Source organism: Cygnus olor, chromosome 1 (assembly GCF_009769625.2).
Source record: "Cygnus olor isolate bCygOlo1 chromosome 1, bCygOlo1.pri.v2, whole genome shotgun sequence".
In the NCBI taxonomy this organism is placed as follows: domain Eukaryota; kingdom Metazoa; phylum Chordata; class Aves; order Anseriformes; family Anatidae; genus Cygnus; species Cygnus olor.
In genome coordinates, this window is record NC_049169.1 from 102,776,849 (window position 1) to 102,791,165 (window position 14,317).

General features: G+C 46.8%; 1 protein-coding gene and 1 long non-coding RNA gene across 2 annotated transcripts; one reads left to right on the plus strand and one right to left on the minus strand.

Annotated features, from left to right (window-relative positions):
* Positions 1 to 407: 407 nt before the first annotated feature.
* Positions 408 to 9,811, minus strand: MFAP5 (microfibril associated protein 5). Its single transcript, XM_040563704.1, is given in 12 exon segments — positions 408 to 476; positions 479 to 538; positions 1,147 to 1,200; positions 1,203 to 1,219; positions 1,661 to 1,748; positions 2,463 to 2,498; positions 3,229 to 3,264; positions 4,897 to 4,932; positions 6,088 to 6,135; positions 8,791 to 8,852; positions 9,236 to 9,253; positions 9,729 to 9,811. Coding segments are annotated over 12 exon segments (597 nt in total). The 3' UTR covers positions 408 to 417.
* Positions 9,812 to 11,152: 1,341 nt separating this feature from the next.
* LOC121078551 lies at positions 11,153 to 14,017 on the plus strand. Its single transcript, XR_005824633.1, has 3 exons — positions 11,153 to 11,499; positions 11,605 to 11,753; positions 12,329 to 14,017. It is a non-coding gene; the product is annotated as an uncharacterized LOC121078551 (long non-coding RNA).
* Positions 14,018 to 14,317: the final 300 nt, after the last annotated feature.

Below are 14,317 nucleotides of genomic sequence, written 5' to 3' on the forward strand. Positions count from 1 at the left end.
AGTCTAGGGCATTTGCACTCCTCCACATAAGACACAGCCTTGGGCATCTCTGGCACAGGAGAAGACTACATCCTGTCTCATTCATGTTTCTCCGCGGGGGCAAAGCAAGAGAAGATGCAGCACAGTTATAAGGACCTCTGGGAAATGAGCAGATCATGGCCTGCTGAACAGAATTTGAAAGAGAAGGGGAGCATCCCACATCCTCAGCAACAGATAGAGGATAAGAGCAGCCACCATGACAGGGTAGGAGACAGGGGACTCTGTGTGCTGCAGCACCTGAAGAAGAGGATGTGGGAGAATGCAGAGAAGTAAAGAAATGGTGGGGGAATCACAACAAGCAAGGACTTGTCTTGGGTTGTAGGTGGCAGATGATGATTTCTCTCTCTCCCTTCCTTTTTCTCTTCTACTGTTGGTAGCTTACAGAGCACCAGGACTTCTCTGCTGCTGCTCCAGGAGCTGTCTGCAGGGGAGATGCGCAAATTGCCCGATCGGCGGAGACGTCGAGAAGGAAGGCCAGCCAGCTGGCGACAGATCTCATCTGAAGACAGAGCAAATACGTGTTGACGGATAATCAAAGTTTCCTTCAAATTCTTCACTGTCAGAATAGTTAGAAGTACATCCTTCTCTGTGCCTGCAGAAACTATTGGAACTGCTGAATGCTCATATACATGAGGCAAGTGACTAAACCCTTAGGCCTTTGTTAATTCTCTTGTGGCTTTATTCATGTACAATACATATTAAAATCACTCACATTTTGCTGCAACAAAGACTGCATGGGAAATCTTGACTGGATCCAGTTATAATTTGTGAATAGAAATACTGACAGTTACTCTTTGACCTCAAAGGAATGTAACTTTGAATAAAGGCTTGCCTGGAGTTAGTGGAGCGTGATGAAGGCTGAGTAGATTCAAGGCAGAATCAAGAGCTCTTTAACTTTTTGGTAGTACAATATCTACTTCCTAGAGTTTTTCATGGCATGCATACTGGATCCTGCGTTGCATTAAAGCTCCCCCAAAATAAGCCCAGGGAAACTACTACATACTGATTGGGGCTGGGAAATAAGTTAGCTTGAAGCTTGGAGACAGTATCAGTTGGCTACAGCTATCTTTGATTTCCTCTTCTAGGTTAGCTTGTGCTGTCACTCACCTTGCATGACCTCATTCTCTTTGCAGACAATGCGGGAGCACACCTCCTTGTTATTATGTACATGCGCCGCACGCTGAGGGATCACCGGGAGCATGCCAAGGACAGTGGAGAAAGGCACAGGGACAAAAAAAACAAAAAAGGGATATAGGCAATAAACTTATATTCATGTTATACTCATGATGAGGAGTCAAACCCTAAATCTTTAGGATTAGTTAATCTAGAACAAGGCTGTTGTCAATGGAAAGGTAGCCTTCATTAAGACTTCATGATATGGCCAAACAGCTTACATAAGAATTACAATATTGGACACATAATACCTTCTTAGTGCTGCACTGATTATAGTTATTATGCTGTTTTAATTAATCACCTTAAAAGGCAGCTCTGAGGATAGGATTAATCTCACCAACTAGTTTCCCAAAGGAAGCTCTAGTTTCAAAAGAAAACAATTGCTGAACTGGACATGCCATTTCTGGAGAGCTTTTAGGGTTTTTCTTGGGGACTGCTGTTTTCTTACCTTGTAACACAGAGGTAGCTGATACACTGCTTCACCGGCTTGTGAACAGAGTACAGGCGTGTACAAGGGAACTGCTCTTCACGACAATCTGAGAACACACACAGAGGTGCAATCCAGCATCACGGCAGGGGTACACATTCTGGCACACATATAGTTTCACTAGGTACTGTCCTCCAGACTTCTAGTGAAGGCCTCTAGGCTCCACTTTCCATTCTCATTTAAGAGATGGGGATGGTTTAGTGAAGAAGAAAACAAGGCAAATATTTCTGATCTCCTTGCCACATAAGAAAAAGTAAGGGAGAGTAAAGTGAAGTGCAAAACAAGCCCATTGGGAATTCTCAACACTGAAAGCTCACGTTTTAAAGGGGATGGACACAAATAAAATGTGAATCGTAGTCATATGTTTCACATACATGTTTCTAATAGATCTACAATCTCACAATTCAGGTCACAAATTTCATTCCTTTCTTTTCTGGACAGTCAACCCCATAGCCAACTACGATTTTTTTTTAATTTTTATTTTTTTTGCATTTCCTTCTGAAACACCAGCTCTTGGTCACTCAGCAGGTCTGGTCTAGTTGTCTGCTAATTTCTCCCATCCTGGGCATGCCACTAAGTGAAAGACTTCAGCTTCCACTATTGCCATTCTCCAGTACTCCTAACACAAGGAATAGAATGAAGTGAATTCTTCAGCAGGCCTCAGGAGATGAAGCTCAGTGCTTAGACAGCACCTGCTGGGAGAGGTAACAGGGTGGGTGAAAGGGGGCCAGGGAGAAGGTGCAGGCAGTAAACTTAAACATACCTGATGAAGCTGTTGTGGTTTCACTGTCAGACTGAACTGGAAGACAAAGTTAGTGTGGTTTACCATGATTCTTTCCTAGACATCAGTTTATTGAAAACAAATACCTGGAAAGCTCTTTCAAAAGCCCTCCATCGTAACTTCTGATGTGGGAAAACCTTTTATTGTTACTAACATGAAACAAAAGAAAGTACAAAACCAGTATGAATCTAGTGCCAGCTATCTAGCCAACGACGGTAAAAATCCATTCAAGCTTTACCATAAAGCATTACCTCTTCTTTTCAAAATTACACTGTAAAGACATCCCGATTTATAATTCAAAAGGCAGTATATGTCACTGTAATTGCCATCTATCTAGACAAGTGAAGGAGCCTGTGACTAGCTCTTCTTACCAGCTGGTTCTTTAATGTCCATGACAAGGCAGCAAAAGATGGTTGGTTTTATTGTTCCCTCTTATAAACCAATCCACCACAGTAAAACACAGTAAATTTCATCATTACCCAGTGACAAACTGGAAGGGAACTCAGAGGACTTGATAGGTGCAAGTTTTCATCAATGGTAATAGAGGACTTCTACTTCTCCTGCCCACTTCATGTGCAATAACATCATCCAGAAGCACAGACAAAACACATGGATGTAGAGAGGAGTCTTCTGGGCAACAGAGCTCCAGTTAGGGGCATTCAGGAAAGGAGGAATTCTGTGTGTGCAAGGAACAGGAGGAGGAGAGGGAAGGTGGAAACATTGAACTGTGAATTGTGAATAAACTCACCAGGACTAAGAAGAACAGGTGGTGTTACAGCTGCAGCTGGAAAAAGAGAAGATGTTCTGAGAGATCTTAATTTGAGATTTCAGCCTCTTCCTCCCTCCCACAGTTCTACCAGTGGCTCATCACTCTTGACTTGTAGCCATCCCACATGCTGTTCATAGTATCACCACAATCTGACTTGTCAGGGTAACAGCAGGCTTCTCCTGCGAATATGATGGGCTCCCTACAGCTGATGGGATGCTGTAGAGCAGAGGTGGGCCGCATGGTACACCTTCTGTTAAGAGTTTCTTCTTGATCCCTCCGCAATAAGTGTTTTGAAACTAAAGTCTGTTGTCAAGGCTTCATATTTATCCTTTTCAGGTTTAGATATAGGTTAGCCACAGCCACTTTCATACGGACACAGAATGTCTTTATTTATCCTCCTACAGACTCTCAGGTCTCACAGACCAAACATGAGACTCATCGGTTGCCTTCACCTACCACCACCCACCAGGAAGATCATGCACCATGTGTACATGACACCGTGCTTTCACTTTGCTCCTCCATGACAGCTGCTCAGATTGACCCACAATACTCTCGCCAGCTGATGAGCATAGTCACAGAGCAGAGAAGATACCATGGAACTTCTGTCCTGGAGAATCACACTCAGATGAGCTTTCCTACCCACAAGCCACACTTCCCAGCAGGAGCCAAGCACTGTTGACTCTTAGTTTTTCGAACAAGTGCATGACTCCCCATACCACTTGACTAGATGTGTTCTCCTTCTCACTGACCTGCCTGGTCCCCTCGCACCTCTGAAGGGTGTGTTTGAGAGTCTGCCACAGTAGAAAGAAGCCATCACAGAGGTCAGTGGTACCAGATTTTAGATAGGACTTATACGGAAAAGGGGGAAAGCTCTGGACCTTTCCTCCATTACCCTCAGTGTGCCTGGCAGCATTAGTTTATCTTGTTAATGCATATACTTCCATCAGCCCACCGTCCTTCCCCTGGGGCTATCTCTACAGCATGGCCTGGCTTTCCAGAGAGGCGTATTGCATGCTGTAAGTGCTTGTCTTGATTGTCCTCCAGCTGCTCTGTCTTTCACATTTTGCTGCCCCTCAGTGACATAGCTGCAGGCAGGGTAGGGAGGACAGTACTAAAAGAATATTTCTACCTCTCCATCCCAGCACTGTTCAGAGTTTGCTTTATTATTGTTTTTCCTTTCTTCACCACCTCTGTCTCCTGATCTCTCAAGCATAGCTGCTGGCTGTCAGCAGACATGCACGTAATCTTGTATTGCAATGCTGTCACATTAACTGGTGAACCTGACCAATTTCTCCCCCTCATCATTTAATGTCTTCCTCCCTGCAGCTTTCTCTGAAAGCTCAGGCTGTGTGAGCTTCAGATGTCATGACTTCTTGCAGTGAGAACAACTTCAGACAGCCCTGCGTACACAAGGCGAGACTGGCATTTCCTTGGAGAACAGATCATTAGCCACCCTAATTCACCTCCCTGCACGGAGCACGGAAAGGGCTCCCCAAGAGCTGTAAATGCTGGAAGAGCATGTCTAGATGTCAAAGATGGGGAAGAGGGGTTTCTGAACATAATGGGTAATTTCTGGGGCTATGTAGGTGGTATTAAAGGTGAACAAGGGGTAATGAAGCCTGAAGTTGCTGTGAGGTAAGAACTTACCAGGTGTGCTGATGAAAGAGTCGGTGTGAACTTCATCTGGAAAAGAGAGAATGTCCTGAGAGAGATTGTCATTACTTTTGTGGTTCCTTACATAGCAAGCCATAGCTAGCTTGAATTATGTTGGCTGCCATGATAGGCTCAGGAAATAGTGGGGTTCAATCCAGTAGGTACATAAACACAGTAAATTAATCTCACCCTTATCCATTGCTCTCCTCAGTGGCTAAGCTGGAATTGGATTTTTTAGTGCACAGGTCGTACTAACCCTTACCGAACTCTGGGTTCATATTCTGACTTCTCATATGTGGCCACTGGTAGGCATCTTGACTGGAAGGAAAAACTTGTAAAACCAAAGCACTGGTGGTTCCTGCAGCAGCAGGACAGGCAGCTGGAGTACCCGCTGCACAGAAGGAGGGACGCAGCTCCAGAAGCTAGGCTTGACTGCAAAATTTCACCAGCAGATGGATTTCTTTGAAAGGCAACTGATGGCAAAGCTAAGGTAGGTGTGATGGAAGGATAAAGTACAAGGAAAGGGGAGCTTGGTGAACATATTCTGGTCTGGCTTCTGAATAGTTTTCTGGAAAGCCCCAGATACTGCACGTGACAGGATTATATCTGGGAGATACCTGAAGTCTTAGCAAGTGACTTCAGTTTGAAGAAAAGGCAGGCTCTTGTGGTTCCTCTGATCGCTGAAGCATGATGCAAACATGTATTTATTCCATCTTATCATGTCACAGAAATTGAAAAAGTAAGAGCCAGAGGGATAAAGCAATTTACTTGCCAAAACACATTCTAGTGAAGATCAGTCAATATCCTTTCTCAGCAACCCTCACTGCTACAGCACCGCACCACTTGTGCACTTTTTTGCTCAGAATTATCCTGAGCAGTTGTATAGTTCCTGTAGCTTCCCTGTGCTCAAGAAATGTGACTTCTCGTGGATCTCCCACAGCCCCTGACTGCAAACATAACTTCATGCAAAATGTTTAGCACCCCAGCACTAGTGAATTATTTGTAAAGAACACACAACACTTAGCAGGTTGTCTTAGAAGCCTTGTTTAATCTTCACTGAAAGGCAAGGTTACAGCATCAAAGGCACGTAAACAAAGAATAGTGTTTGCAATTAAACAGGCTGTTAATTATGTAGGACAACTAGGTGACATGAGCTTCTAGCACACGACGTGCTGTAATACTCACCAGTTACACTGTCCGGTTCTTGCCCATTGACGGCCCACGGAAACCAGTCTGCAAGGAGACAAGACAGGAGAGTGAGGAAAGGACACAGAGAGAGATTTCTATAGGCTGAAGGCTTTGTGAAATTTTTGAGATTCTTGTTGTCCAGGAGACAACACTGCCCTCTGCTGAAGGGAGAAATGCTCTCCTCTCTGCCTCAGCCTCCGCTGCTGGCTGGGTTTCCTCTACAAAAACTCTTGGTTACAGTGAGTCCTGATTCTGTCTCTGCTGCTTCCATCGGGGCTGAAGGCTGAGCACAGGAATCTCCAGATCTACCAGACTTTGCACTTCTGCAACACCCTTTGATGTACTTTGAAAACAAATTGCACCTTGCCTTCCCACTCTGGAGGTTGGTCAAAATCCCTGTCTGCATTTTAGGGAAGAAAGAGGAAATTGAATCATGGAAATTATTTGCTTGGAGTCACAGGAGTGAGTTGTTGGCACAGGAAGCAACAGATTGCAGGTCTTGTAGCTCCATAAGCAAATAATTATGTGGTCCATCATCCCCCCCGGGTATGGAGCACAGAGTGGAAGATCTTTTCCCTCTCAGCCCCTGCAAGAATTGGAGAGGGACAGTGAAGGCTTGGCTGTGCATGCCGTGTGGCAGAGGAGAAATTGAAACTGAAGTAGACTGTTCATTTGTCCAAACATAAATGGTGAGAGAGCTGCTTCCTCCAGTAGCCAGGAATAGGAAAAATATTTCCTGCTAGCCACAGAGGAGGGAAATGTCCTGCATAATTGGGGGTGGGTTGAAGGAAAGAGTTGGCAGGGAAAAAAAAACAGCAGTGATCTGAGGCACTGCAGGATGTGTGCAGGACCAGCCAAGCACAGTACACCCTGCTATATTTTATTAACTCAGCCTTTAGCTTAATGGGAGCACTGCATGTGTAAAAAGACTATCTGGTCTGGAGCTTTGGTCTTAGTTCTTGCTCATTCCAAGAGCTGTTACTTGCAGGCTGCAGAAGGACTCTTGGGGCCTCTATTTAATCCTACTCTGTGGCATTACAGGACCCTGCTATTCCTTTCCACAGCCAGCTGCCAGCAAGGGCTCAGCTGCTGGCTGTTGACCCAGGGAGAGTCAGACATGTATAATAACTTACGTACACACTGTAGTGGAGCCCAAAACTTTTCCTGTTCTGGCTAGTTTCGTAATGGTTATAAGCAGAGGCAAAAAAAAATAAAAATAAAAAAATCTTTACTTTCTTAATTGTTCCTGATACAAAAGGAAGAATTCAAATTCTGACATAAACCCAACCATTTTAACACTGAAAATTCAGCTTTTACTACTACATCTTTTTTTTTTCTTTTTTCCTCTTTTTCTTTTTTTTTTTCAGATTTTCAGTCACTTCAATTTATATTTGTTCAGGTACCAATTCCTATGCTTTATAAATGCTTGGATTTTGTTATCCAAGTTGCAGTAAATTCATCCTTGGAGTCTGAGAGAACTGCAACCCTAACTCACCAATCTGTAGCTGACACAAAAACAAAAATGGCGAGACAGCAGATGGTGATTCCTGCTAATTTCCAAGTTAAATATAATTAACAGAAATTCTAAAACAAGATACATAGAAGCAAAAAATCTTCCTTTAAGGCCTCATTTCATGTATTGTAAAAAAAAAACAACAACCTTTTTTTTTCTACCTTTAACTTTGTAAGCCACCTACAAGTTCAGCTCTTGGATGCCTTTCCTCCCTGCTTCACTGTAACAAACATGACATCCTCTTTGTGACAAATACTGTGCATGCTTACAGGAAAAAAAAAAAAGTGTTATCGGGAACAAAACCAGGCTTCAGTTAAATCCAAGATCCAAGCAGTGACCAAACACAAGGGAGGTGCATCACAGCTACCTATTTCAGCACGACAGGAGGGCTGTGAAGATTGGAATAACTTGGTTTGAATGTAATAGGTGCAGTCACCTGTCTGTCATACAGTCTTTCTGTGATGAAACTTGCCACACTCACTGGAATTAAACATCTTTTGCTGTCTGTCCTGCGTTTTCTGACTCTAATGGCTGATGCTGACCCCCTTCCCCTCCCCTTACAAAGTTGATCCCGCCAGGATTTTTGCCAAAGAAACTCCAAGCAAAGACACGAAGCAAGAAAACAGAACAACAGAAGTAGAGAGTGGTTTAAACTTTGGAGGTTAGGCTTGTCGAAACAACAACACTAAGAGTGACAAAACTTTCTGGAAATCAAGAAGCCTGGCCAGGGGTGCCCTCCAGCAGGAACCGCTAGAGACAGCAGCTGTTTCACAACATTTTGTGGAGCACTGGGAAATGCTCTGCAGATCATGCAGACACAGGTTGTCAGCCATGTGAAGTACAGCACAATCTATAGCAAGCAAAAACCCTAGCTAACCCTCTTTCTAAACTCTGAACCTGGCTGTTTTGCTTACCCAAACGTCCCTGTAGTGCAAGCGCTGGACCTCTGTCTTGTGATTCCAGCTATTTGCTGAACGGTTGACACATGCAGGTACCACTCCCAAGTTGCCAAATTTTTCCTTATAACCCTATATCTACCTCGCCTTCCTGTTCAGGTCCTTTCCCCTTCACCACCATCCAGCTACATGTCTCTGCCTTTATCCTGAGATCATTGGCACATAAGCCTCTGTAGGATACTCCACAGGGCCAGGGTGGAGAAGAAATCCTCCCTTGGAGTACGGACTCACCGGCTGGAGACAAGAAGAAGCTAAGAGACACAACAGTGTACAGGCTCCAGAGGTATTCATCCCTGTGGACAGGAGGAGAAGAAAGTTCAGTTAGGAGTGGGATACTCTCCCCTGTAGCCCAGAAACTGCTTGCTGCCTCCATTTCCTTGTCCATTTGCCTCCCATTTGTTCTTTCCAGCCTTTCTCCCACCTGTCTCCCTCCTAATCTGCCTGTTTCCAGACGTTTCTGAAACATTTTGGGCTCAACATGTAATTCCATCTGCCTTCTTTCTCTTTCCACGTCTACTTTCAGTCTCCATCCCTTTTTCATCCAGGTGGCTAGCCCCCCTCCACACACAACTCCAGCATGCAAAGAAGAGTAATCTTGTTATCTCCCTCCACTCTTTTCTACTTTAACATTGTTTTAAAGGGTACTGAGAGAACAGATAAGATTCCCATCACTTACTGTTGCCCTCGGTCTCCACTTGTTCAGCAGCAGACGCTCTGCCTTTCCCTTCAGCGGTTCCCCCCACTTTGGGCTACTGGGTAAATCACATGCAGCCACACCCAGAACATGCTCTACTTTGGGTTGTCTTCAAAATACAATTTTGGGAAGAAAAAAAAAAAAAAAAAAAAGAAGAGAAAAGAAAGAAAAAGAAGCCAGGGGGACGTTGGGACGTGGTGTCATCATGCTGCTGGAATGAGGTGGGGGGGGGGGGAGCAAAGAGAAGCAGCCCACACCCTCATTCCACAGTTTATTGTACTCCAAAGGGAGGCTGCTCCTCCCATTCCCCCAGGATGGCCCAGCATCAGGAACGGATTCTTGTGTCGACATTACACATTTTGCTTTGCCCTCCTACACAGTGCCCCTGCTCTCCCTCCTCTCCTTCTCTGCATCGAGCCCTGTTTTCCCATTTACTGCCCGTTTCTACCCCATCCCCGCAGTCCTCTATTCTTACCGCTTCCCTGCCCCTCTCCCGCAGGCTGACAAGCTGCAGATCCCCCATCTATGTTTTCCTAAACAACACGCCCGTCTCGCCATGGTGACAGGACGGACCCTGGCCTCCCCCTGTTCCCCGGGATTACAGCATTCCCGGCAGGCAGCCCCATCCAGCCTGCGCTGCAAGTGATGCTGTGCAGGAGGAATCTGAAACCTCCCGGCCAGCAGCACCCGGTGCCAGACCGCCGGGCAGCGGCAGGGGCAGGGGAAGGGGCAGCGGGGCGCCGGGGGGGGCGGGGCGAGCGCAAGCCCCGGGCGGTCCCGGTCCAGGAGCGGGGAGCTGGGGGGTCCCGCCGGCGCCACCAGCCCCCGCCGCGCGAAAAAAGGGGCTGGCCGGCAGCCAATCAGCCGACAGAAACGGTGATGACGTCACTCGTCTCCACGGGAGGGGGAAAAAGGGGACAGGGGGAGTGACCTCCCCCCCATCCCCCGGGGTGGGGAAGGGGATGTGGGTGGGTGGGGTGGGGTGGGGTGGGGTGGGGGTGGGGTGGGGATGGGATGGGGACCGGGGACCGGGGACGGGGACGGGGACTGGGACGGGATGGGATGGGGATGGGGATGGGGATGGGGATGGGATGGGATGGGATGGGATGGGATGGATGGGATGGGATGGGGATGGGATGGGATGGGGACGGGGTGGGATGGGGATGGGGATGGGGATGGGATGGGGATGGGGATGGGGATGGGATGGGAATGGGGATGGGGATGGGGATGGGGATGGGATGGGAATGGGGATGGGGATGGGATGGGATGGGGATGGGATGGGATGGGATGGGATGGGATGGGGATGGGGATGGGGATGGAATGGGATGGGATGGGATGGGGAGGGGTGGGATGGGATGGGGATGGGGATGGGGATGGGATGGGAATGGGGATGGGGATGGGATGGGATGGGGATGGGATGGGATGGGATGGGATGGGGATGGGGATGGAATGGGATGGGATGGGATGAATGGATGGGATGGGATGGATGGGATGGGATGGGATGGGATGGGATGGGGATGGGATGGATGGGATGGGAGGGGTATAGGATGGGATGGGGATGGGGATGGGGATGGGAATGGACAGGATGGGAGGGGAGGGGAGGGGAGAGGGGGGAGAGAAATGGGAGGGGAGGGGAGGGGATGGGTATGGGCATGAGGATGTAATGGGGGTGGGATGGGGATGTGGAAGGGGTGGGATGCAGGTGGGCATGGGTATGGGCATGAGGATGGGATGGGGATGGGATGGGATGCGGATGGGCATGGGCATGGGCATGGGCATGAGGATGGGATGGGCTGGATGGGATGGGATGGGGCTCACTCCACTCCGTGGTCATGTACAGGGTGATGGGAAGCAGCGCCACTTCCATTCTGGCCAGTCTGGAAAGGATGGGGAGCAGAGAATTTTCTGCAGAAGAGAAAAAGTAGCAAAATGGAAGGGACGCAAACAAACTGAGAAAAGAAACGGGGGAAGGAGATTTGAGCCTCATTGGTGCCATCCTTCTGGATTCCTTGTGCTGCTGTGCCTCCAGGCACACTATCTTTACGAAAAAAAGAGGGGGTAAGGCAGTTAATCCCACTGGAGGATACGCTCTATCCCAACTCTTCCTCCAACAGTCCTGGCAATCCTGCCTCCTGCTGCCATTCTCAAGCAAGGATATGGCCCAGGCTCCCTCCCTCTACAGCAAGGCAAGACAGAAACCTTGTAGGGGAAAACTGTGTCCTGTAAGGGCTTACCCTGGTAGCTAGGTAATGCTCTCTTTTCTCAGCAAATGGCAAACTATGAGTAAGTCCAATAATACCTTGTGTGCAGTTATTAAGGAAATCCTCACTAGTCCTTCATCTGCCTTGAAGGACCCAAAGAGTGTTATCTGCATGCACACAACAGAAGCCAGCACTTCTTACCTAACACCAAAAGCAGCTGAGCATTGCTCATGGCAGAGTTCATGAGAACAGACAGAATGACTACTTGTTATTATTTCTGGTCCTCCCAAGACTCAGAGGTAAAGCACTGGTGTGGGCAGTAGCAGAAGATCGATAGAGGGAATGGAGAAAGCTGGGCATTTCCATGTTCACCAGGGCAGTGTTTTGGACTGAAGCACCATCACTGTTTCAGTGGAGCTAGATACCACCAGTCCTACTTTCAAGGTCTGGCCAAAACTCAGTCCACTGGAGATGCTCAAAAGGTGATTAAACAGCCCAAAGAAAATGGTAGAAGCTATAAATACTCCTTGGTTTGAGGAATCCTCTCAGATCCTTGCCTTTTTCTGCATGACCAGATGACAGCTTGTTTAGGCTATATCTTTCCACACAGATTTTTTGTTTGTTTTTATTTTTCCTTTTCTTTCCTTTGTGCCTCTGTGATGTAATTCAAGCCATGGATAACTAAAATATCTATGCAGATTAAGACCTCATGAGGTCTGAAACACATTTATTTGAAAACTTCCATTGCTGCTGTATGTTGTGGTCTGGCAATGTTATTGATCTATCAGTATCTACCACAGACAGTAGGATTCAACTCTGATCCTAAACAAGGTTTCTTCAGGTTACTTTTGATCTTTTAACTCCTTTTTTTCAGACTGGGAGACTGTGTCCTTCCCAGGCTGCTCAGTGCGGATTAGATGCCTTATGCTAGCAGCAGCCCTCCAACTGGGGAGCTTGCTGCAGATGGGCGGATGCCCTTGGTGGTAGAATTGCTGGCTGGGAAGCAGTTCAGTATTTTATACACCAGACAAACCGCAGTGAAGTAAATGGAGATAGTCTGCTGCTCCTGCTCTCTGCGGACACCGGAGGGAGCTGCAGCTCACAGGCAGTGGAAGCTCCGTTTCTTTTCTCTCTCGCAGTCCAAGCACATTCTGTAAGAGAGGTGGCTCCGTGTCTGCAGGCCCTGATCCGGTATGAAGGCTCCCCTTTTAGCTGTCCTGTGTATCAGTGTATTGGATCTACAACTCTTTAACCGTTTAGATTTAGGGGAAGGGAAATAATCTTGTTATTTTCCCCCCATCCCCGTCTCACAGTATTCACAAAGATGGCTGGAGAGTCCTCACTGACGAGTAGGTATGAATAATTAACATTATTCTTCCCTTCTCATCCATTTTACTACCTTCTGCTTTGCATGTAGTTGTCCTTCTCCAGCAGAGGGTACTTTGGGGACATCTGCAGTGATCCAGCAGATGACTCAAGGTAAAGCACTCTTCCCTCTGAAAAGTCAGATATCAGTGCCACGGTATGGTGTGAAGGAGAACTGTGCCGCAGTGAATAGCGTGGGTGACTCATGAAGGAAACGCGTCCACCTTCATGCAGATATTCCCTAAGCTGCACTGACCCCAGTGCCTGTAGGTGTTTACCTAAGATGAAATGCAGTGGCAGTGATTCAGCAAGAAGTTCTCTTCCTTCCAAGTACTTGGTACTGACCTCCTTATGTTACCAGGGATGCTATAGCAATAGTAGCATGATATTTTGGATGAGACACAAAATCAGCGTTTTCAGAAATTAAAATTTCCTGGTGCATTTCACCCCAGAGATTACTGCATCTCAGCAGACAGGTGTTTGTCATTTGCAAAGGTCCTGGAGAGGCATTTAAATGCCAGCTATTTTCTTTCTGTCTTGCTCTCTGTCTCCCTGGCCTTCTCATATCCCCACAGTAACAGGGTGTTAAGTTACATTTGAGTGATAAGAAATTAATAAACTGCTGTAAGATGTTTGAATGCACCACTTCAATAATGTAGTACTAAGTGGTCATTTGAATTGGGGCTGGTGAAATGAGTTTTCCTGGGATGCACACTGATGACTTCTCATTGCTGACGGGCTCCATACCTGAGGTCTGACACTACCCTGCACTTGTTTCACTGTTGTAGCCAAGGTCATCAGTGGGAAGGGGCATGAGCTTGAAGCCTGATTCACCTGTCCCCAGATTCGAGGGATTCACGTCTGACTTTGTATACAGTTCACTGTAGAAGTGGGAACCCTGTAAAGTATAGGAGCCTGGACACAATCCACATCTTGTTGACTAATGGTCATGTTTTTGCTGTTCATCTACAATAAGGAGTTCTTCACCCATTTACTTCCAAATCAGCAGGCTTACCTTGCAGTGTCTTGTGGTCACAGAAAACCCTAAGGGAGACCACAAAACTAATTAATACATGCTCAGCTCCTTCAAATCAGTTCAACACTCATGAAGAATTGAGCATGAGAACAGGCATTTAGTGAAATCTTTGATGTTTAGTTGGTGATTTGGCCATGGGATTCGGGATTCTCCTGGCCAAGAAACCTGCAGTGAGTTGTCAGGATCTTCCTTCTTCCCTTGCTGTGCTTCAGGAAGGGAAGAGCTTCTCTGCTCTTTCTGTAGTTTATGCTACCAGAAACACCCTTCCTTTCTGGTCCCTTATGCTGTCCCAGGGACAATTTTTCCTGGCTACTTCACATGTCCCTTGGGCACTCCTCTTTCTACAAGCAGCTGAACACAAATGTGGCTTCCCTCAGTGCCCTTTCTCCAAGACTTTTCTCCCAGGGAGACAGATAACACTTTAAGCTTATCAAATATATAAATCTCTGTTGTAAGAGTAGT